The sequence below is a fragment of the Emydura macquarii genome, unplaced genomic scaffold, assembly GCF_026122565.2.
Source record: "Emydura macquarii macquarii isolate MOO-44397 ecotype Brisbane River unplaced genomic scaffold, CSIRO-AGI_Emac_v2 contig_1483, whole genome shotgun sequence".
Taxonomy (NCBI): domain Eukaryota; kingdom Metazoa; phylum Chordata; order Testudines; family Chelidae; genus Emydura; species Emydura macquarii.
The window spans coordinates 13281319-13306995 of NW_027131620.1; the positions used below are offsets into that span (position 1 = coordinate 13281319).

The 25677-nt window shown below is 42.3% G+C and overlaps 1 protein-coding gene across 1 annotated transcript in view; it reads left to right on the forward strand.

The window, feature by feature from the left end:
- The first annotated feature begins 5302 nt into the window (after positions 1-5302).
- Positions 5303-25677, forward strand: part of NFATC2 (nuclear factor of activated T cells 2) — a 99008-nt gene continuing 78633 nt past the window's right edge. The window contains exons 1-3 of the mRNA XM_067554230.1: positions 5303-5435; positions 16270-17302; positions 19627-19795. Of these exons, the coding sequence (XP_067410331.1) occupies positions 5303-5435; positions 16270-17302; positions 19627-19795 (1335 nt within the window). The remainder of the gene's footprint in view (positions 5436-16269; positions 17303-19626; positions 19796-25677) is intronic.

Here is a 25677-nt window from a genome sequence, read left to right on the forward strand (position 1 = left end):
AAGAGAGGTCATGCTGTGTGGAGGACACCATTTTGTTCTACAAAATGGCATCTTCCATGTGTGTTCAGGGGCCGGATGGAATCATCCAGCGGGCACAGCTGGTCCTGGAGCATGCAATGCATGCATTGCATACCCAGACAGCACACCACTACCATTTTTGTTGCTTCCCCTCTGGGCTCTCTCCAATTTGTCCAAATCTTTCCTAAAATGTGATGCCCAGACTTGGACACAATACTCTAGCTGAGGCCTCAACAGTGCCAAGTAGAGTGGGACACTTTCTTCCCATGTCTTACGTATGATGCTCCTGTTAATACACACCAAAGTATTAGCCTTTTTTGCAATTGCATCACATTGTTGACTCCTATTCAATTTTTGATCCACTATAACCTACAGAACCTTTTCAGCAGTCTGACTATCCGGCCAGTTATTTTCCATTTTGTAACTGTACATTTAATTTTTCCTTCCTAAGTATAGTACTTTGCACTTGTCTTTATTGAATTTCATCTTGCTGATTTCAGTCCAGTTCTCTAATTTGTCAAGGCTGTTTTAAATTCTAATCCTGTCCTCTAAAGTACTTGCAATCAATCCTATCTGGGTGTCACCTGAAAATTTTAAAAGCATACTCTCCAAATCCATTATCCAAGTCATTAATGAAAATATAGAATAGTACTGGACCCAGAACTGACCGCTGCAGAACCCGTTAGATACAGATTGACAGCAAACAATCCCAGTTTGACAGCAACCATTGATTACTCTTTGAATATGGTCCTTCAACCAGTTGTGCATCCACTTTAAAGCAATTTAGTTTAGACCACATCTCCCTAGTTTGCTTATGACAATGTCAGAGGGACTGTGTCAAAAACCTTAGTAAAATCAAGATGTATCACATATACTGCTTCCTCCAATCCACTAGGTCAATAACCCTGTCAAAGAAGGAAATCAGATTGGTTTGGCATGGTTTGTTCATGACAAATCCATACTTACAATTCCTTATAACTCTATTAGCTTCTAGATGCTTACAAACTGGTTGTTTAATAATCTGTTGCAGTATCTTTCCAGGTATTGAGGTTAGGCTGGGTCCTCTTTGTTCCCTTTTTTTAAATATAGGTACTGTGGTGCCCCTTCTCCAGTCCTCTGGGACCTCACCATTCCTCCATGAGTTCTCGATCATTCGTAAATATCCTAGAATGAATTCACCAGGCCCTGCCTCAGAGCAAGTGTCTATATTCTTGATGTAGAATGCAACACCTCCTCCCTTTTTTTTCCTGCCTGTCCTTTCTGAGCAAGCTATAGCCCTCTATCCCAATTCTGTGATGCCAGGTAAGCTATGATTTAGCTTCTTTACTAATATCTCTTTATTCCCCATGCTCATGCATTTGTGTATAGACTAGAATGTTGAACAGATTCCCCCATTGATTTTCCTCTTGTTGCTCCTATGACCCTACTGTAATTTTCCATATCCATCCCTCAAACATCTAGCCCTCTTTTAAGGTTGAATTTTTTAATGCTTGCCTGTGGGCTTTCATCACCTGCCCCCTTTGAACCCAGTTTAAAGCCCTCTTCACTAGGTTGGCAAGTTGGCGCATAAAGATGTTCTTCCCCTTCTTGGTCAGATGGACCCAATCTCTTCACAGTAGTCCTCCTTCCTGGAACAACATGGCATCAGATGCAAGTGCCAGACAGGCAGTACACCTTCTGGGACATCCTGTCAGGTATCTCCTGAGCAGGGAATCCCTGGCCACCAGCACCCTAAGCTGCCTCCTCTTGGGTGCGGCAGCTATGAGCCTCCCAGCCCTGGAGATAGCTGTCTCCGCCTCCTCAGCCATTGGGGTCTACTCCTCACTTCCTATTGCCAGTACAGCATACCAGTTCTTCATCTTAATGGATGGGGGATCTGGATGGTGGGTGGACACTGGTTACTTCCCAAGGTGGTCAGCAGGTTAGATTTTGTCTCATTACTCCCTCTAGCCTCCATTCTCAAGAGTCCTCGTTTGTCTTTACATGGAATGTCAGTGGCCAAGGTTTAAAACAACACCGTTTTCTTGGAAGAAAAATGGTTCATTTTCTATTTCTAGACAAATGATTTATTCTCAGAGATGTTAAGACTAAGTTTGACACTTACATCCTTAAGGTATTCACAAGCCAGCTAGAAAGTAAGAGGTGAGGACTTAGAATGAGTAGAATTCACTGTTTATGCTGGTTTAGTCCATGCTCTTTTCCTTTTGAGGGGTGCAGAAGGGCTAAATAAGGATGGTGGTGTCATCCACCACTATTGACATCTGTGTATTGGTATCTGGAAGGACAACAACCCACAAAGTACTGATCTAAGACCACCACGTGTTTTGCAGGTTGACGTTCTAACTACATTTAAGCAATGGTCCCAATGCTGGCAGGCTGGTGCTTCATCAAACACACACCTAACAATCATTTTGTAAATTTTAAAAAATGTTCTTCACATTGAAACTTTTGAGAATGGTTCAGGCTTTCAAAGGCAGCAGCAGCTACCCTTTGGGCTGGCATCAGGCAGCAATAGCAGCTCTAAGTTCTTCAGGATGCCTTCAGGGCCCAAACCCATTGGCGGCAACGCTTTCTGAGGTGACCTCATGTTCTAATCCACTAGCCAAGACCACTAATCTCAGAAATAGGATAGACCCCAAAATATTAGAACCCATTCTCAGCAGCAGCAGGGCCCTGATTCTGGTATGAAACCACACACAGAGACTGAGAAGAGATGAGAGATTTTTAAAAGTTGTCTCAAGCTTGACTACAGAAGCAGCACTGGATCTTTTTCAAGGTGATCTCGGGCGCCCCAGCAGCAACACAGAGACACTTCAGGCAAGCAGGAAGCATCATATTCCATGAAAGGAGGCGAATAAATGGCCTGTGAGCCTCTCTTTGTTTTCCTTACACACACATGCGTGCACATGCACGTGTGGCTATGTGCTGACAAAGTGGAAACTCAGTCAATTGTCTTTCCTGGTTGTTTTGGCAGAAGCAAGTTCATGTTGGTCACTCCAAGGAAGCTATTGTGTTACGGTGTACATTTTGCACAAATTAAATGTGATATTGCCCGCTTAGTCTCTCTGGGGTTAAAATATAGCATCTATGGCAGCATAATGTTCAGTAAATTAAGGACTAGACTATGATTCTTCTCCCTCTATTTAAATTGTATAATATAATGAATAGTTGTGGAGAAAATACCACTAGACTTCATGGCACTCCTAACTAACCATCTGCTTATGTAAATATCAGAGCTGAATGTACAACCACAGTAATAGCACATGCAAACTAGGCACACAATAGCACCTGCCTTTTTGAAAATCTACCTTAAATATTTCACGATGCTTTCTATGAGAGCGTTAGCAAGTTATGCAGGCCAAATTCCAGTGAGGGTAATTCTTCTTCTGCCTACCGGAAACTACAAGAGAGATGTTACTGCATTCATTATCTTCTTCATTTCATGTCAGGAAGTTTTGGGTAATGTTTCTGTTGATTGATACACCCTTCCAACGTTCCAGCCCATTAGTAGCTTCATTTCAATAGAAAATGTAGTATAAATGTAATATATTCAATATCTGCTTTCAAACTATTATTATGTGTATCTGGGTACAGGCCGCAGCGTATCAGGTGCTTTCCAGGCACAGAAGAAGGCACAGTGTCTGCCTCCAAAGAGCTTAAGTTCTAAAAATGACAAAACTAAGAGAAGATGGCCCAATCAAAGATATTATCTGACCCACTTTGTCTCTCAAAACTAAGAGACATGAAAAATAGAGGAAGGGAGAGCAACAAATAAGTAAAGTGCCAACAAGGGTTGGCTCCATTATGATAATAGTGGGAGGAAGGATGGGCCAATGGTTAGGGCACTAACCTAGGACTTGGGAGCTCATAAAAACAAGTGCAACCACATCAGCAATCCCAGGAGCGGGGAGGGAGGATCCAAGAGGAAGAATTTTATTTAGCATAGACAAAGAAGGAAGGAGGGGAAAGAGGCTGGCTGAATAAGGCTGGCCCTAGGCAGTTTGCTGCTTTCAGCAAATTTCTGGCCATACCCCCAGGGGGTCCATACTTATCCCCCCCTTTAAAAACATTTGCCATGTAAACTCTCGATTGAGCAGAAGGCCTTTTAAATCATTAATTTGGTTTCCCTTGTGTTTATTTTCACTTTCACTTTTCATTTCCACCCCTCTATGTCTTCCCTGCTGCTCCAGCTCTCCTTATCTCTGCCACCACATGTGAACGTCTAGTTTGCTGTATTGTGCAAGGAATCGGTCTCCTTCCTTCCTTCGCCGCTGTGTCCCCTTCCCCCAACCCCCTTGCACCTCTCCCCTCCCCCCTCCCCTCTGTGCCCTTGGCTGGTCCCCAGCCCCAGGCTCCCTGCCGGGGTTCGCCTCCTTCCAGCCTCTCCCGCTGCCCTTCCCCAAACCACTTTTGCCCACGCACACGCAGGATTGCCAGCCCTCCCCCCCGCCCATCACCCTCTCTCTCCCACCCATGTGCATGCACACTTCCTTACCAAAGGCTCCCCCCCCTTTGAACGAGACCCCCCGACGCAGCTAAGGGCGCTGTCTCCCCACAACACCCGCATCCTCCCCCGCCCCCCAGGCACAGGCGTGTAGATGCCTCTCTCCACGATGTGGAGTCCCCCACCCCAGGTTCAGATGGGGCCCCCCTCTCTCCAGCTCCCCAGTGCCCAGGGGTCTCCCGTCGCATGCTCCCCTGACCGTGTTCCCGCTCTGGTCCCCCTCCTCCTGGCTGCCTTACAGGAGCCCCTCCCGGCTGCAGGCTCGCCCCACTCTCCGGGTCCTGCAAATTATAGGGCATTTGCCCCCTTTCCCCTCCTCCCTTTGCTGGTTGCAGGGGGGGGGGGGGCTCCTCCTCCCCCCAGGGAGGACCCGCCTCCTAGCTGCAGGTGGCTGCTAAGAACAGGAAGTTGCCACAGTTCATCTAGTTAATTTCACACTCTTGTCACCATCGAGCTGTGTGACAGGGGCTGGGAATCTCGGGCTGGGCTCATTCCCCCAGCACAAAAGCCATCTGGGCGCTCCCCATCTCAGCGTCCCATGCAGGATTATTTGTACAGACCAAAGTGGACCTGCCTTTAAAAGTGCTGCTGAGAGGTGATAGCAGGAGTCTGGGAGATTTTTTTTTTTTTTTCAACTCCCGTTTCCTCTTATACTTCGAAGGATCTTGCTTTCTGGTGGGAGTGAAATTTACAGCGTTTCGGCCAGGGAGGTGTACATTTTTGCCCGCCTCTCCTCTCTCTCTCTCTGTTAATAAAGGAGGACTTGGCCAGGCGACACAGATGAGTTCCACCCATAAGGATCCGGAGTTTGACTCACAGCAGGGCAATTATGACCCAAATCAAAACATCAGCTCGCAAGAGGAATTCGACTTCGCGATATTATTCGATTATGATTATTTGAAGCCTATAGAAGGTTTGTGGCGACTACCCATTAAAAAAAAAAGGTTTAAACTTCTTGCCCCTGGATGTGTGAAATAATGGCTTCAAAGTACCGAGAGTGTATGTAATATGTAGGATGTTGTGCCAAGCAGTCCTTCGAAAACGCAGACAGAAATTACTGTATTTCAGGGGAGGGCTTGATGGGGCGAGCTCGAGTTGTTTGCTCCAGTTAACCCTAAAAGGGCGGTAGGGAAATGCTACAGTTTTGATGAGATTACAACATCTGTTTGGACAATTTAGGTATAGCTTCTTTGTATTAGCAAAAAGGGAAGGGGGCTAAGAAAACTTCACATGCTACTTATTGTGCAGTAATCCCTTAGAACTATTTGCTTTGCTTGTGATGGGATGAACGAACAGAGATCTGGCAGATGAATTTAATCACCATGGCAAAACACAGCCACTGAACGGATGTAATATACCTTGTGTTTGCCGAATGTTCAGTTTCATAAACGTTTAAAGATGTTTTTAGAAAATTGGCTAAGGCAGAAGAGAGATTAATATGATTTAAAATAGTTCATAGCATTTGAATTTGATTAATTGTTTTTAAACCATCACATTTCCTCCCAACCTGCAAAGAGCAACATGCTGAACTTTACAGGCATGAGTTGTTCACAGTTGTAAAGTTAAACTTGTGCATACATCTTCCGCAGGATTGAGACCTAAATTATACTTTAGTGGATGGATTAATAGCGAGGGAAGTTTACACGTTCGTTTTAGGTGACGTGTGGTTGTTCAGATTCTTTATACGACTGTAGCTACCAATCGCTAAGACAAGGTAGCTTGGCTACACCTAGGGACTTGAATAACTGGAGGCAACTGGGGGACTCGCTTGCCCTTTCGAAAATGAGTGTCAATAGTACACATTTGTGCAATAGAATTGAACATAGCTGAGGATGTCTTACTCTCCTCTTTATGAGTATCCTCGTCTTGGCAGAGGATGTCTTGAAAGTTGAATTTAAAACAGCAGTCCTGTGTACTACTTGACATAATAAATGACTGGGTCAAAAGATCATATGGATTTAAAATTTTGAGGAGAAAAAAAGTGGATGAACCTGAGCCAAAACTAGAGATCATTCCTGAATTTTGAGGAATTTTCTAGTTCCAAACTTTACAATTTGAGTCCATCCAGAAAAAAAATTGGGGATATTTTCTTCTCCTGCTAAGCACACATAAGCCTGAGTTACTATAAAGGTCGACATATGAAAATATGCCTTCCTGCTCCCACCCCTCACCCCAAAGTTACATATTAAACAGTCCAGGCCTAACAAAATTAAGCATGCCTGATTTCTTACAATTTGTTAGCTAAGTGATACAAAATACACAGAATTCCTGCCCCTAAAATTTCCAGTCTAAACTATACAGCAACAGTTGACAGGACACAGAGAAGGGAATAACTGGGATTTAGTTTTTGAAATGGAATAATTTTTTTGTGGATACTGCACAATAAGTTAATTTTTTAGGAGGCATCTGAATGAAGCAATGTAATGGTTTGCCACATTGAAACTGGAAGGGTGTTCCGTGCATAGGGGGCAGTGTGGAAGAAGGAGATAAAGTAGGTAGGCCAAGTATGGCATATGTGGATTCTCTTTATTGCTGCATTCCTAAGCACAAGCAATGTAATGGAAGAAGGATGGTTAACATCATCTACAGTTTATCATAAATCCACATCATCTTTTAGGTTTAATACAAATTAAAAGTTGCTAAAGTAAATCAGTGAATGTCAAGGGTAATTGTTTTAATGAAAAACATATTTCAGAGCAATCTTCGGATTCTTTTTTCATTCATCCCTTTAGTGTAGAGGCTACTGCTGAGTAGTCCGTAGTGGGAAACTCCACAGGATATTGTAGTATGTAGGTGCGTGCAGAAAGCTTCAGCTTCTTAACCACACTAATAGTGAGCAGTGTACACTTGCAGAGAGATGTAACTTCCTTCTAGGGCCTGCTTTTCCCACATCTGAATGACTAGAAAACCATAATTACTATTAATTTTGTTTGTTCCAAAGATGGAAATAATTAGCGTAAGAAAGATCACAACAAAATACTAGCCTTGTAATCTGGACAACATCCCCTGTCTTTGAAAAGACACCATTAAGAATCTGTAAGCAATCCATATACATCAGTGACCTTCAATGATTAAAGCATGTTTACAGTGGAACAGAAAACTTAACATTTAAAGAAAAAGCTTTAATCCATATGTCTAGCTAGTTGTAGTTGAAGATGATTGTTTTTGAGAGATTTTTGGCCACATCTCCAAAGGAACAGGGTAAACAGGTCCTTTTCTGTTTTAGATTCAAACACAACCAAAGCCATAGAAGTGTCTTTGGATCCTAGGTTTTGAATCCAGTTCATACATTCAGAGACTTTTGGCTATAAGGTTCTTGTTTTGCCTTACAGACTAGGATGGTCGGCCCACCTCTTCTGGCCAAACCTATAAAAACAAGTCACTGTAAACATGCCAAAGAGGATACATTTTTTGGTAAGGAAACAAATAGCAATTTCAGGCTTCAGGATTGGAACCTGGGGGAAGTTTGTTTTAGACAAATGAAAAAGATATTGTAATTTGACCGTGTGCTTTTAAGCTTATATCTTAAAACTAGTATCTATATCACAATCTGTTGCCATGGAAAAGTCAGGAATATCCTTACTGAAAGCAGTTGGCAGTCTCCAGTGCTTATGTGTGCCTGAGACAACAGGAACATGGGCTGCTATAAAAGCAACAGAGGGGAAAAAGGGTAAATAAAAATCCGACAGTCAATATTATTAATATTAGATTTTCATTTTTAAGCCAAGCATTTACATAGGCAGGAGTGTTGTAAAAAGGTGCCACTTTTCACTTTGCCTTTTACTTTTAACTTTGATCTCAAGGTTTTCATTAGCTATCTTCTGAGGGTATTAAAACTAGAAATGCCAGTTATTAACAGACTGAACTGAGAGGTTTACTTAGATAAACAGACTTCTGAAATTTTGAAAAGCAGTATGTTGTACTCTAGGGATGAGCGTTAAGTTTTCCCTTGGTAACTGAAGGTGTGTGCAATATTTTTCTATTCCCATGAAGATGCACCTGACCAGGCCTTTGAGGGCTTCTTTAGTGTTGCTGTCCTGATTTTATCTAATTTTAAAATCTGACTTTGAGAGACATTCTTCGCTGTTGCTCAGAGACAATGTTTTCTTGAAAATCTGTCTACTACATTTCTTCAAATTGCAGATTGCCATTCTCCATTTTTGGATGAGAGGCTACAAATTCTCATAAGCATCTGATAGATAGGTGTCAGAAAAGAACTTCCTGTGTGAGCAGGTTTCTTGCATCTTAATAGATGTGCAGAGTACTGGCCACTGTGGGGTACAAAATGCTGGACTAGATAGACCACTGATCTGATCCAATATGGAATTTCCTATGTTAGATGTGTTCTCTGTTTGCTATTAGATAATGTTGGTGACTACTTAAGGTTGATTTATGCTGAGGATTCAGACTGGGGCACCATTTTCAGAGGTCTAGTCCTTTTGCAGAGTCATTTGAGACTCGTAAAAATGCCTTCTGTCTCTGTAAAATAATTGAGGACCAATTCTGACCTAAGATACAAACAAGTGCCACTAACCGCAATAAAAGTTAGTGTGTGTTTCTGAAGGCAGCAGTTGTCTCTTGGGTTCAAGCTTTGAAATGCCTATAAAATATCTTAAAACCAATGCAGTGATAATCTTTTTCACAGATTTAAAGGGACACTGCCAAGGTTGGTAATTCAGGGACCTGGCATCTTTTGTTTTAAATCTCCATGTAAATGCCTCATCTCCCCCTTCTTCTCCCCCTGCCACAAAACAAAGTCTTCTACATTGTTTTTATTAAAAGAAAAAAAAATCAATATCAGCAACCTAGTCCTGGTAAATAGCCCTACAATAAATAAACCAGTGTGCACAGCCCGATGTTCATCAGCCACCCTGCAATAAAGAAACCAATGTGCACATGCAGCAGTAGAGAGAAGCATATTTCACTTAGGTAACCAACTTTCACTCTAAGATTCCAAGTAGTTCATGTAAAAAACGGAAGAAAGGGCTTTTTCAAATATATGAAAAATATCTTTACTGTGCCCTTTCAATTATTGTAATTTAAAATTCTATGGGCTGGGCTCTCCTTTCACTCTGGCGCAAATAAGACGTAACTCCATTTAAGTCAAGGGAGTTGCATCATTGCAAAACTGATTTGAGATCAAAATCAGGCCCATTACTTTGAATTCTTTTGATTCCTGTGTCCTGGCTGGTACACAAATCCATCATGGGAGCACTGTTGTGCCGATGATCTATTACGCTCTAATTTCATGCTAATTGGCAAGATCACATTTGGCAGTCTAATCAGCTTTGACGTTGCTGTATTGTTTTTAAAAAGGGGTGGGGGACCCCTTGCAAGTTTGTCTCTGTGTATGTATTTTATATATATATAAGAAACTTCCCAGCTGGGGAAATCTTTTGAATATCCTGGAGCCTGATGCAGCTTTCCTTCCGTATGCACTTCATCTGAAGTCAGGAGAGTTTTGGAATGCAGAGTTAAAACTTAAATCCACTTACCTGATTTATGTCTGTCTTAAGTTACGTGTTCTTAAAAATAAATTTGAGTGACATTTCTGCACGTAAGCTAGGGTGTGTGTGTGTATGGGGAGGAGTCTCCAACCATCAGGTGGTTGTATGAGCTCTCTGATGTATTTGGAAGTAAGTTTAATATATCTATATCTTGCTTATTATTTACATTATGGTAGCACCTAGGAATCCCAACCAGGGCGCCATTGTGACAGGCACTGTAGAGCTAAGCACCAGAGTAGAGCCCTTACCCAGAAAGCTAACAGCTGAAGGTTTAGGATGCCCCAGGTGTGTGAAACAGACAAAACCTTAAAAGGTATGAGGTGTGGCTAGACAGGCAGAAGTGTGGATGCCTACTTGAACCTATGGAGGACCCCACAAGAAGACTTAATGCCCTCCCCCCCCCACCAAAACCTTTTCCAATAGGCTCATTGTATATGTCATTATCTGCTTGCAGGGAAGGACTCTCTGACCTTCTACTCCCCTTTGCTGCTTTCAGGAGGAGAGCAGTACAGCCATTCCCATTATCATCTTCAGTGGGGCGGGGAGCAGCACCCCAAGATGTGCTGGTTTCTTTCCTTCCTGAGGTCCTGCCATTTGTCCCCTCTGCTCTATTTCAGTTTCTTTTTCTCGTCCACCCAGCACCACTGATGCATCTTTATCCCCATAGCACAACTGATTACACCCCTCTCCCCAGCACAAGCCCCTGCTTTCATTACCTAGTGCAGCTGTAAACAAGTGGACCCTGAATGCGTTCGAGGAGCAGTGGGCGCTGTCTGGGGTTCTCTGCTCAGTGTCCCCTCTGGCTTCCTGCTTTTGACCCCGTGACCCTCACTCCTCTCCCTTTTTAGTCATTTATTATCTCCTGACTTTACTTGAGCCCTGGGTTCTGTGGCTCCTCCCCTGAGGCTGAGGGAGGGGCCTTTAGATTCAGGCAGCCTGCCATGCCCACTCCCATGAATTCAATAGGTGCAAACAAGTGGATGGTCAGCCCTGGGGAGAATTTCTGCTCCCATTCCCCCTAGACTTGCTAGCCCAGCTATGTATTTGCTGTGAGTCTCTCATCACTTGACAAGATGGGGCAAGAGTAGTGCGGTCACTGTTTGGGGCCATCTGACTGAATTCTTCCCCAGGCACTCTGAGTATTTGGGCTGCATACTGTACTTGTGCTGGTGCCTGTTAACAGCAGCTGGGCAGAGCACTCAAGTGGCCTGCCTTGCCCAGCAGGTAGAACAACAACCTTTCCCCCTCCCCAATTCCCCTCTCAGGTTGACATTGTTTACAAAAACAAACTCCTGTGGTGCTCAAGCAGGGGAGCTGGGATGTTGGCTGGGCCTATTCCTTCCTGGAACAGATTCCAAAACCCGGCAGCTATCTCAGCCAGGGACTATTGGCAGCTATGTTTTAAGGGCCCCATCCTGCTCCCACTGACGTTAAAGGCAAAACACCCCCTGATTTCAATGGGAACCAAATTGGGCCCTAAATGAAAGAGCAATTTAAATTTGAAGCTACTTCACACCAACTTTCTCCTCTTTTTTTCCTGCAGCAAAGGCACAATGCTGCATTTGTAACATCACAATCATTTCTATGGCAACAGACTGTGATGTCACAAACACAGGGGTTGTAGCCATACCACCTCAGACAGTGATTTCATTACATCTCCTAAACTCAGCAGAGTTGGGATTTGGATGGGAGAATTCCAAGAAAAACCTAGGTACTGCAGGAAGTTATGTCAATGATTCAGTGAGTGGCAGCCTTCCTTCTGAGTCAGACTTGAGCCAATATACCAGGGTGGTGCTAGGGAGTTCACTGTGCTGCTGGAGGTATTCTCTTTTGCATGAGATGTAACACTGAAGCTTTGGCCATTTTTTGGACAGTGGAGATCCTCTGGCATTTTTTTTCAAGAGCTGAGATGTTCTGCTTAATGCCGTGGTCAGATTCCAGTGACGCTGCCTACTCTATTGATAACTTATCCTGCAGGTTAAATTGCAAGTGGTTTTAATTTTCATTGTGTATAGGGTTGCTGGCACAGAATGACTGCTATGTTTTCATGGTGGGTCAATGATCTCTGTACATACAGTCCATAAATATCTTCAGAATGTCTGAGGATTAAAACTGCTATATGAATCTAGGTGCTTGTTGTTGTGAATAATAGGAGGCATGTGAATTCTCCTGCTTGATCTTGTAGTGAAAGTAGGTGGTGAGGGTGAAAGTGATTATTAAAGTACAGTATTTTGTATTTTAATGATAAGCAAAGGGATCTTACAATTATGCTCACCACAGTAATTTTCTTCTTTGACATTTATTCATGTGTGAATTAAAATTCCTCTTTACCAGGTATCTGCAGCTCAATTGAAAAACGTGAAGGGGTGAGGTGTGTGTCTGTTGTCAGAAGCACCTTTGAAAATTCCATATATACCACCACTTAACAAGTGTAGCTAAGGATCTGGGGCCAGGAACTGTAACACTTCCACATTGTGCTGTAATCTATCTATCTGTAGTATTCATAATGCACCCATATCACATTGCTGTATATGGTGGGGGCCATAGTTGAACTGGGAACTGAAACATGCAGTCATTTTATTGTTCTTTGGGGTGAAATTGATCAGACTGGAGAATCGGTCCATAATTACTGACACAATGTACAAGTTTAAGTTCCTATAGCAATGAGATCAGGTCCTGCTCTAGTTGGAGCTGATTTTGCTCTCACTTAAATCAATGTACATCAGAAATAATTCTACTGATGTCAAAGGAAGGGACATTTTGCATGAATGGGAAGGGGAATGTTGCCTTGTACAGTAGTGGTAAGGGATGAGTTCCTCTTGTATGAAATGATGTATAGGATCAGTCTCTGAGGCATGGAACTTGGGTGAGCTAGATGTCAGTTTCCCTGGATACAAAAAAATTGATATTTGATATCATCAATGCCAAAATGTATCTGGCTCAAGGTTTAATAGCTTCTATTTTATCATCTCTATAAGCAGCCATTTACTGCACTGAAATAAGCCAACTGCTAATAGTAGCCTGAAGACATCTGCAAGTGGGACTCAGAGTCTTGCGTGGCTCTGTCAAATAGAAATTTTGTGTGGGGTTTTCCCCCTTATCTCTTATGGCTAAGAAATGCCTGTCAAATTTTTGTTTAAATGCAGCATCCCAGAGGCTGTGCAAAAAGTGCAGAACACAAAGTGGAACTAGTCAAAATTAGTGGGTTTTGGTTTGGTTGGGTTTTTTTGTGTGTGGGGGGGGGGTGTCACATTTTATCACAAATTAGAAAGAGTCATTTCACCAAGAACTCAGAGCATTTTATGATCTTTTTTCACTCGGAAAGTGATTGGAGTGGGAGGGAAATAATAAGTTTACTATTATAAGTAAAGATGGATTTGTAATATGGAAGCCAACATTTGAATTTCTGTATGCTTTCAAAGCAAAACTGCAATTGAATGAATTAATTATCTTTGTCAGGAAAAGAAAAGAAACACTAAAGAGTGTGAAAAATCCCCTGAAATAAAATGTAACTTTTTGTGTGAGCATGAGCAAAAGTTTCATGGAAGAACATTCACTACTTTTGTAAGATGCACAATTGGCCCCCCATGAGTTACATATGTGATGCTGGTCTCTTGTGTGGAGTACTGTTTGGGAACGAATAGGAGAATAAGGTGGAACCATGGTTTAAATATTTTAATGATGGCCTGTTGGTCTTCAGTACGTACAGCCGTATGCCCCAGGTTGAATTAAGAGAGTGAATTAATTATAGTGCAATTTTAACTACTGAATGCCAAGTTAATCAAAATGTTCCATGCCTCTTATCATTTAAAGATAAATGTGGAAATCATTACTATATTTTATATAATTTTGTTCAGTGAACAAATATCTTTTGGGTGTCATTTCGGTGAAACTGACAGCCTTCGGCTAGTATATGTGTGTTCATTAAATCTTGGGGTCAGGTGCTGTTCTCGCTGGGCATTATTCTGCTTTCACTAACACAGATGCTATTCAGGAATAATTCCACTGAAGCTCATGGCAGTGGATTGGTGAGAGCCTGTGTGAAATCAGAATCAGGCCCAGTGACATCAGTGGGAGTTTTGCTTTTGACTTCAAAGGCAGTCGAGTGGGGACAGCCATTTACAGCCCCTGGGCATCCCACTCTATTTGAAAAAAAAAATCTAGGTTCTTAGAGAATTATAGGCTTTGGCCCGCAACCCTATTTGCATAAGCAAAGACTGTAGGATTGAACCTTGACATCTTCTGCTGAACCGTGTATTCCTTATTCAGACAAAATGCTCTTTGACTTGAAATCAGGAAATAATTTGCCTGAATAAGAAATGGTTGGCTTTCTTGTACATATTTAATTTTTAAATACTAACTGTACAATGCATTTTCTGATTACTTGTGCTCCTTTGTTTGGGACTTATTGCATGCTTTGTTGAGGTAAGACGAATCCAAATAAATTGCCACAGAGAATTATTGAGTGAGACAAATGATGTGAGGTAATATCTTTTATTGGACCTTTTGCTGGTAGAAGCTCCATAGAGCTCTTCTTCCGGCCTGGAAAAAGTAACTAGAGTGTCACAGCTAAATACAAAGTGGGACAGATCGTTAAACATAAGGGATTAACACGTGTTGCAAGAAGCCACTGAAAATAAAGTGTGCAGTGAACACTTCTGCAGTCACAGGACAAAGGAGAGTTGGACTTTGTCCACACTAGCAACACCCTCCCAATCGACATAAGTTTCACTGACAAAAGCACCAGCGCTCCCGCCAACATAGCTACCGCCAACATAGCTACCGCCGCTTGTTGGGGGTGTTTTAATTATGCCGGTGGGAGAAAGCTCTCCTGCTGGCATAGAGCAGCTACACAGGAGACCTTCCAGCCGTGCAACTGCAGCAGTATAGCTGTGCCGCTGTAGTGTAGACATTGCCTTAGTAGGTTACAAATTGTTATAATGAGCATGGGCGGTGGGGTGTAAGAGGCTTAGGGAAGCTAAGCCTCCCCAAACAGCCCCCTGTGGAAGCTCCTCCTCAGCCTTTGCCCCCATAGCCCCACCCATGCTGCTTCTCTTCCCTCCCCCACTCCACCTCTTTCCCATGAGGCCCCGCCCTTGCTCCGCCTCTTCCTGCCCCCTGAGACTCCCTCGCCTGCACCGCTCGCTTCTCTTGGCCCCCCTCCCTTAAGGCCCCCCCCCACATGCTATTCACACCTCTGTGCCCCTTCCATCGCTGGCCCCAGCTGAGTTGCTCCAGCAGCAGCAGCATGGACAGCAGCAGGAGTAGTCCCACAGCTGGGCCAGCCAGTGAGAGACAAAAGTTTAGAGCCACTTTTAAAAGTGATGGGGTCCTGGCCCCCTCATTGGGACTTTAGCTGGGACTTCTCCCCCCTGCTGTGCTGATGCTGGAGTAACTCAGCTAAGAGGCAGTGGAGGGGAGCAGGTTAATTGCCCACTTCATTTTCAGCCGTTTCTTACAACATGTGTTAACCCCTTATGTTTAACAATCTGTTCCACCTTGCGTTTACCTGTGACACTCTAGTTACCTTTTCCAGACCTGAAGAAGAGCTCTGTGGAGCTCAAAAGCTTGTCTCTTCCACCAACAGAAGTTGGTCTGATGAAAGATATTAACTCACCCCCTTGCCTCTCTGATATACTGGCACCAACAAGGCTACAGTAACACGGCAAACGCAGAATGAATTGGTAATGTATATATTTGTGTTGAGCTTTGTTTTCATAAAGCATATTTGACCTAGACTTTGCCATATAAGAAGATGGAAAAACACTTTTTGCCTTTTGGTTTTACTTACTCCCCTTGGGATCTGGTTTTGTGACATGGTGGGTCTCAGTCCAGTTCCTGATGGACAAAAATGTACAAAAATCACATCACAACAATTGGCACTAATTCGTATCCTGTTGGCAGTGTCAGCAGAGAGGCCAAAGATTAACCAGGCATGGAAACTGAACTACCGTCTCGCCCCCACAGGTGACCCCATGTCAGGGTTCAGGTAGCAGTAGATTGGCAGGATGGTGTGGAAAAGTTTACAATGCCACTGTCCATCCTGTGCCTGTTCTGAGGCTTTAAGCTTCCCAAACTGTTAATCCAGTACCTTTCACACGCTCTAACAGCAGTTAAAAAAAACCTACTATTCATTTAATACCAGATCACATCCATTTTATCAATATGCATTTTTTAATCCGTGATTGCTCAGCTTCTGTAGTACTATCTATAGTCTTAAAGAGACCCTTCTTTTTCCAGAAGAACCGACTCCTTCACATAAAACCAACAGCCCACCCTCTGGAGTTACATACCCTCATGATGATGTCTTGGATTATAACCTCAAGCCATACAGCCCCCTGGCTTTTCCTAGTCTTTCTGCAGATCACATGGGCAGATATGGACAGCCAGATAGCATAGGGTCAAAATGCAACTTGGACCCTGTAAAGTCTGGGGCCTCTGCTTTGAGCCCTAGGATTGAGATCACTCCATCCCATGAACTGATTCATTCAGGGGTTCCCTTCCGCAGCAGAGACACAGATCTTTTGGTAGAACATCAGTCCAACTCAGCTACCGCTAGCCCAAGGTTTACACTGCCTGTCCCTGGCTTTGAGGGCTACAGAGAACCGCTGTGTTTGAGCCCAGCTAGTAGCGGCTCATCTGCAAGTTTCATTTCAGAGACCAATTTCTCTCCTTACACATCACCATGTGTTTCACCAAATAATGGCCCTAGTGATGACATTTGTCCACAGTTTCAAAACATCCATACTCATTATTCCCCTAGAACCTCGCCAATAATGTCACCACGAACAAGCATCACGGAGGATACCTGTTTGGGACCACATTCACCATCACCCCGTCCCAACTCAAGGTCTTCATCGCCAGGTGCAAAACGGAGGTACTCTTGCACTGAGCTCTGCAACACTCAGCCGCCTTCCACTTCTCCACGACAGTCAAGGACCCCTTCTCCACAAGCCTCTCCTCACATTCCTTTGAGAGAAGACAGCTCTTTGGTCACTTATACCCAGTTGCCCAGCTCTTCTAGTCTCATGGATGCTATGAACAACCTTAGCACGGATCCTCCCTGTGGCATTCCCACGAAAATTTGGAAAACCAGCACTGATCCCTCATCAGTGCCTCCCCACAAAAACAGCATTCCATGTCACGTCTTTCAGACCGTTGATTACCTTGGGCCCTGCGAGCAGGAAGACAGGAGAAACCCAGCACCTGAATCCATTTTGTTAGTACCTCCGTCTTGGCCAAAGCAACTGGTGCCTGCAATACCCATCTGCAGGTATGTTGTACTTTTCACATTTGTGTATTTTCACTTGCTAGGTTTATTCCTTGATTCTCATCAAATTCTTCACAGATACACTGCATTGCGGTAAAGAGTACTATAAACAGATTATTTACCAGTGAAAGCTCTGTATGTAATTTATTCAGCGCCACTGGCGTGCTTCACAGACAAATACTGTTTCCCTCCCAAGAAGATTACAGTTTAAGGCCTCCAATCCTGCAGTGTGATTCACCAGTGTTGATCCTTGTGTGAAGTTCCTTTGCTTCAGATCATGCTGTAGGATTGGTGCCTAAATATGTGGTGATGTTTTTGGAAATGATGGGCTCAATCCTTTGTGGTGCCGAATGCTTTCAAGTCCCACTGATGTGACTCCAGTGGGAACTGAAGATACTCAGCAGCCCACAGGCTTGGACCATGTGAGAGTTAACACATTATCCTCTAGGATCAGTAACCACAAAGCTAATGCAAAAATATATAGAACATTAAATTCTATGGGTTGTCTGATCAGAGGAGTCTTTGCTGAAGTTTATATCAATGAGGTAATCATTGGTTAAGATTCATTGCCAGCACTGACCATATCTTCTCTTACTTTAATTTTACAAAATTAGATTCTCCTGTACTTTAATAACAGGAAAATGTAGTACCTGGTAAGAAATGTTAGCATTTTATTAGAGTTTTTGTGCATTATTATCTTTGTTTTCATGTATATTATACAGCGCTTTGTGCTTTTTATATAACCAAAACCAAAACAAAAAACCACAGTTTACACAACTGATAAGTAAGTGGAGATTTATTATTTCACAGTAAATATCAGCTATGATCACACTCTAAGATGCAAGGCAAAGATCAGATATAAGTGCACATGCTCCATTAAACTATTTTATTAGGAAGCTAATATGCTTTTGCTTGGAGTGTGATTTACAGAAAGATTTGCTAATCCTGGATTTTGGTGACATTTGTAATTAAGTATACAAGGTGAAGTCCTGACCCCATTGAAGTCAATGGCAAAATTCCCAATGACTTCAGTGGGGCCAGGAGTTCACCCACATTACCTTAGCCCTCAGGAAAGGAAGTACTTACTAGTACTTTTATGTATACCTATGGTGACCAGTGTCTAAAATGTATCACCCCTGAGAATGTCACAGTCAGTGCAGACAACCCCCCCAAAAACTGGTGGTTAATTCTATGATTAGGTTTACCAGACCAGTAACAAAATGAGCTTCTGTAGTACCACACTGGTTAACAAGAAGCCAAAACACAGTCCCCTTTAGGCATTCCAGCTCCTAGTTCACCATCCAGACAACTGGTCTTTATGATGAGAGGTTACTTAAAACCCAATTCACCATACCTGAGATTCTACCAATCCCAAAGGATCAGACACTTACCCCCAGCTCAGTATATATTTCAGATCTAACCCAAATATCATGCTGTCAGCCAATCTTTAGTAAACTAATTATAGATTTATTAATAATAAAAAAGAAGAGAGCTATTAATTGGCTAAAAGAATCATATACGTTACAAGCAATTGCACAGTCCTTAGCTCAGAGTGGTAGCAGTGATCTTGAGCCTACTGGCTTGCACACAAGTCTCTCAGCAATCACCCCAAAAGGTTAGCATCCAAATGGAATCTTAGATGTAGACTGTTAGCACCTTTTCATGCATTTTCCAGGGTATTCCAAGTAACTACTTGGAGATCTCAGTTCCCCGACTTAAACTTTCCCTATTTAAAATTGAGCAGACTAGAGATGGCAGGATCAGGTCCGAGGTTTCTCTTTTATAGCTGAAGCAGGCAGTCAAGTGTGACTACGGATTCTTCTTTGTTGAGCACCCACTGACATTCTATTTCCTATGCATACATAGGTAATCCAGTTACACTGATTTACATAAGGCACCTGCCTGTCATTCATTATAACAGGGATAGATAAGCTGAAGACAATACATTTAATATTAGTAGCTTCATGCAGTGTCTCACATTTTTGATTTTCATGTTAACTGAACACATTTGCATACCTAATATAAAGGCAATTAAGATATGAAAAGCTAAAAGACATCTACAAGCTAATTCGGTTACACTGGTAAACTTCTATATACGGACAAACACATTTAGCATCTCCCTTGATTCCTATAACTGCAAATGAATGGGTTAGTGATTGCTGGTCTACTTACGTCTCTTTGATATTCACACACAAGTGAATTGTCCTGATTACAATTGCAGCACCTCTTGTTAAATTGTTATGGGTCATACGTAGATTAGCTGGTTTACCAGCATCACACTTACAACTCCTAGAGTTTTTCAAACTGCCTGATCTTTTCCTGTCCAGCGTACCTGTTGCTTCCCTCCCACCTCTTGAGTGGCCACTTTCCAATCAGTCTGGCTCTTATGAATTGCGCATTGAAGTGCAGCCAAAACCTCACCATCGGGCACACTATGAGACAGAGGGGAGTCGAGGGGCAGTCAAAGCACCGACGGGGGGCCATCCTGTGGTCCAGGTAAGAGATTTTTAGAATAAATGAAATGTGAAGATGGTTGGGTGGGGCAAAAGCGTGTTAATTCATTTTTTAGAATTTTGTATGATGATAGCCCACTAGGGTGGGGGAACAGGTGCAAACATAAATGCAAAGCAGCAATATGTTTGCACTCACCACGTGTGTGAAGTTGAGCGATGGTGAACTTCAAAAAGTTTGGTGATTCGTTTGTGAAAAGCTTAGAGGCTCAGCCAAAGTTTATGCCAACTTTTCAGGACAAGAAATTGCATTAAAACTCTCCTGAACACAGGCTCTGCCGGGAGATGTCCAACAATTCCTAGTTCGAGCTGACTCTCAGAACAGCCTCTTTCTGTGTCATTTCAGGCCTTTTGTGATTATCGTTATGATTTTGTGAAATAACTAACTCATTTTTCAACCTCAGAAATCGGTTCAGTGTTGGGTTCAGGTTGGGGTTTCCAGTAAATGCTCACAGCAGATCTGACTGTATCTGAACCACTTTGCTTTTCTCTCTACTGGCAGTCAGTGAAGCTCTCAAAGCCCAGCTCACTGGATTACATGGCCTATGCAGAATACATTCCTGCCAATTACAGGGTGCCAAGCATACTTCTGAATTCATCTAACCCTAGAGTCGTTTTATTCCAAACAATAAATATTAAGAGGCTCAGCCAGTACAGTGAAAGAACAGACAGCGACCACTCCCATTGATTTTAATGAGAGTTGGAGTGGGACAGCGTATACATTCAGCTACAGTTTCCAAAGCATTAATAATAAACTGCCCATAACTCACTTGAGTTAATTTAAGACAGAACCGGATGATCCTGTGGGGATGGGGGTTGAGGTTTTGCAAACCTCTTAAAACTATTTTTTTTAATTAATTTTCCAAACTAGTTTGAATTCCCAAATCTTTTTTTTCCCCTGTAATGTAAACTCTTCCCTGCCCTGATCTGTGATTCAAAGATTTTTAAAACCTTATTCTCCGGCTCGCTTACATCAGTGTAACTCCTTGATTCTCATTCATGGAAATGAGAGGAGAAGCTGGCCTCATATTTTTCTATCTAAAAGGAAGCCTGTGCTATATACAGGGGTTGGAAGAGCCCCCCAAAAGCTTGACCAACACAGGTGGGTGTCCTATATATATGGCACTATACAAAATAGGCTTATTTTTTTACATTAGAATTTCTCTCACCCCATTGCTAGTTCATTTTTTTCAACATCTCTCTGTTTGCTTTTCCCTTTGCTCCTCTCTCTTCTCAACTACTTCACCCTATTTTTTCCATTGAATTTCCTTCTGTCCCCTCCTCCTTTTTACAAAATCTCTCCTAAGTGGATAGCAAACCCTACTTTCAATTGAGCAGATTGATAGTAGGAATTTAGGTGGGTTTGAAATTGGTCCAGACAAATTCACCTGTCCCTAGTTTAATCCCTCAGCATATGTGTTTTAATGTTTTGCCTGGGATATATTTAATTCACTGAGCAGATGCTGAATCAGGTCATGTATTTAATACCTTGCATGCAGTTCCAGTTGTCATCTGTTGTAACAGTTCCTTTTCTTAATGTTCTGGATACATGACACCAATAGGAAATCCATACACCAGCAACATTTGGGGTGTGATAAGGGTGTAGGAGGACAATTTAAATACACAGAGCTAGGATTGATTTCAAGGAGATGTTTGATGGCCTGCTATAAAGTTGTAAATAGAGAGAAGACATGTTTATTGGATGCAGTAGTCTGTAGAGAGGGAGTAAGTGAGTTTAGGGCAAGACCTCATTTGTAAATTGGGATGATGTCATCACAGAAATAACGGGATTATTTTATACAATCTATGGTTCATGTGCACTGGAGTCTGACACAAACCTCAATGATCGGACACAAATTCTGCTCTAAGTTACACTGGTGTAAAGGGAAGTCCCTACATTGAAATCAGTGGAAGAACTTCAAATTTATACTGGGCTGAATGAGAACAGAGGTTGGCCTCTTGTGTAGCACAAAGATAAATGAGCTAAGACATCGTTTTAAGGAATTTAATATCATTGTAAGGCAGACTGTTGTCACCTTCACCATTAAACGCCTTGGATAAAAGGATGGCTGAGTAACTGAGCAGCATTCCTGTGGGACATGGCAGTCTTTTAAGTTATCATCTTTCTTATTTCCTCCTGGTTTCAGCTAAGATTGTTCAGGAAGTAAGGACAATGCTGTGATTGGTGTTTCTAGAAGCTGCAGTAGTATGTGGAAATGATACAAGTATGTCAGCCATAGATACAAAAATAAACTTGATTAACCAAAGTTAGGGCCAGATCCTTCAAACTTTCCTTTTGCACTTAGGGCTTGAACTATAAGGTACTAAATCTGCTACTAGCCTGATCCAGCAGAACACTTTAAAGATATGAACAATTCCATTGACTTCAGTGGGTCTAAGCACATGCTTGAAGTTAAGCACGTGGAAGTGTTTCACTGGATCAGGCCAGGGCGCTCAGCATCTTGCAGGATCAAGCCCTTGGACCTTATGTGAGTAGTCTTCATTTATTTCATCTGGACTGTGTGTATGTATAAGGACTATGAGTGTGAGCAAGTGGCTCAGGGCAATAAACAGCAATCATGTTTTTGATGTACTTGTCTATGGACTTACACATTTACAATCTGCTTAGTTTATGGAGTTGACAAACTCATGTTCCCAGGACAGTACAGTATGTATGAAGCCATATGGCTCTATGACATAAATGACCAATCAGCACTTACTCATTTCTTACGTTGCTTACAAGTTGGTATCATTTACCTTCCCAAAATAATTCCCAATCAATGGGATGTTTATCACAGTGAAGGAGTTTCTTGTGACATGAAGGGATGGGGTGGGAGGAAATAAAAGTGCTTCACTTCTTGCCTCTAATCAGTATCAGTCAAGGAGAGATTTACATTGCCTGTTGGAGACAGAAACAGATATTCCTACTTTTATCATAATTTTACAGTCAGACTTACAGATACTGAACTGTAAATTCAAAAGATTTACGTTATACTCTCCCAAACAGATGTGCTTCCAAACAGATGTGCTTGTATATGGGGAAAATATGGACAGTTGCTTTATAGGGATTCATTATAAACATAGAAGTATTCACTGGATTTCAGTTCAGTCTAACATAATTAGGTTCAGATGGGTGCAGAGCATTATGACAGAGTTACACCTGTATGGTTTATGACATCTGAAACCAGAGTAGGCTAGTAAAATCCAAAGCTTTTATGTAATAACATTTGTTTGGCTCTGATTTTTATTTCTTCCCCTCAGTACATTTCAGCTTTTGTATTCACTCCTTTTTAGTTTAAATTGTACAGAAGGGGAAGAAATAAAGCAGGCAAATGGTGGTGGAGATCGTTATGATTATAACTAGTAGAGACTGTGTTGCTGAAAATGTACAGGAGCGTTTTAGCAGCTGGCTGGGAATGGTCTATTAACTGATGAAAACTAATGTTCAACAAGTTCTCTCCCTTTTAAGACACAAAATAGGAAGCTGGTGCCGCCTGCACAGTGTGGCTGGGACTGCAGTTGTCCAGCTGCCAGATAACTTGAAATTGCAGACTTACAACCACCTTTGTTGGACAGATCTTAAAACATGTCACTGGGTTTCCTTGGCAGGGTTTTGCTAGCACCTCCCTCTGCTAGCTTTTCTAAGCCTGGTCCTGGTCTCCTTACTGATGTCCAAATGGTGCTTAAGTGCAATATGCCAAATACATCCCTCCTGCATTGTCTTCGGCAGAGTTACACCATGGATGAATTTGTCCCATTCGTTCTATTTGATTTCACTGCTAACATTTGTGGATGCTAATTCCACCATTTCAACTACCCTCTCTGTGAAATAATCCCTCTTTTTAAAATTCTTTTAACATAGGTTGAGAGGGATCACATGTGTGCCTGCATTATCCCACAAATTCTTTGTAAGGAGATAATTTTCACTCTGTTACATTAATTAATTTTTACGGCATGGGGTTGGTCTGCATTTTTTTTTCTTTCTTTTTTTTAAATCTGTTTTTTGCGTGCAAGCTGCTGTTTTTGGGCGCTCTGAAGCGACGAGCCGGCAGATCTCATATCCCCTCAGCTTTATCTTGTGGTTGATCATTCTGATGCTGCTTCCTCTTCTTCATGCGTTTAGTGCAGAGCATTTGGCGCGCAGCACAGAGGAGCCTGCACCACTGCCATGGTCCCAAAAGTGGCAGAACCATGGTCTGCTTGTTAAAGCTAGAGCTTCTGACAGGACCAACCATATTGATCTAGGACAGTGTTTTTCAGCCTTTTTTCTTCTGCGGAATTTCAAATAGAGGCGCGGACCCTTTTGGAAATCTTAGATATAGTCTGTGGACGCCCAGGGGTCTGCGGCCCACAGGTTGAAAACCACTGAACAAGGACATTTGCTTTTGTGTTTTACATGGTGTTAGATCTCTGAGAACAGCAACAGAGGCCTGTGTGTCAAGAACAAAGAATGATGCTAACATGAAGCTATATTCTTAGTTTGGCATGGTCACTAATAATGCAAGGAGGATGTTGCAGACACCTTCAGTTTCCTCCTCGTAAGCTCCCATCAGGCTTACTGGCATTGGAAGGCCAAGAAAGGGGAGGGAAATATTATTTATATTACAGTAGCTCCATTTTACAGATGGAAAAATGAGGTTGAGCAACTTAAATGATTTGCCCGAGCATCACATGGAGATCAAGAACTGAACCTAGATCTGCTCAAGCTCTTCTAAGAACTCCCACCCCCACCCGAGAGGCTAATGATGTTGAAGCACTGACATTGCTTAATTCAGAGTTGCCTGAGGGAACTGGGTGTATGGTAGGATGGGAGTGTTAGTATTGCCAACTGGGCTTCTCTTTTCCTCCAACACCCACAGGAAACTGTTGAAATAATATATATGTATGTATGAAAACCGAGTCAGGCGAAGAAAAGGAGGTGAACCCAAGCAAAGAGATGTTCTTTGTATACAGCAAAAGATAGTTAATTGTTTGGTTAAGAACATTTTGTGCAGAAAAGGCCTCCTCAGTTAAAAAATTAGAAGCTCAGTTAAGGTGAAATTCACCCTGGACCAGGCCAAGCCTATGGACAACCTAAGTCCCGTTAAGTCCTATTTTGAGAACTAAGATAGAGTTTAAGTGGCCCTGTGGCTTTGTGCAGTCCCTTTGCAGAAGGCTGAATTATTTGAAAAGTTAAAACAGTTTAACTTTTTGGCTCAATATGATACCCTAAACAGTTGTGTAATGTTTCTGTGAGCTGTTAAACAGACTTCATGCTCTTCCCCAGAGGTGACTGCCTTTAATAATGGGCAAAGGGACAGATTTTTAACCAAGTTAGGCATGTTATGTTGCAGTTAATTTGTGCAAAGATCACACATATAATTTGGATAATTGTGCTTGCATGTGGTTAATTAGTCATGTTTTGCATGTACAGTTATTCTGTTTGCATATGTGCACGTTAGACGAGCAAAATTGTGCATCTAATTTGAATGATAATCTGGCCCATGCTCTAACTCCTTCCGTAGGGATTATGCATGCGACTAGCACAGCAGGAGAAACACAAGGCACATAGAACTTAAGCTCAAAGTTGGGCAAATATTAAAGAAAAGTAATAGGAAGGAATTTTACATTTGCTTTTTAACCCAAAAACTTCAGGTACTTCTCAGAATTGTATTTTTAACAAAAGAATGTTCCTCACTCATTGGCATTATTTCCCTGCAGCAGTACTGTAAGATGAGATCATGCTATTGTTATTACTTAGCTATGGTGGATTCCACCTGTAAATCTCACATTTACATAGAGCCTTTCAACTCAAAGGATGTGTAAGCAATAACTATGTAAAAGGAACTTTCACAACTCTGACATCTTGTTGCTTTGGTCCTATCGCAA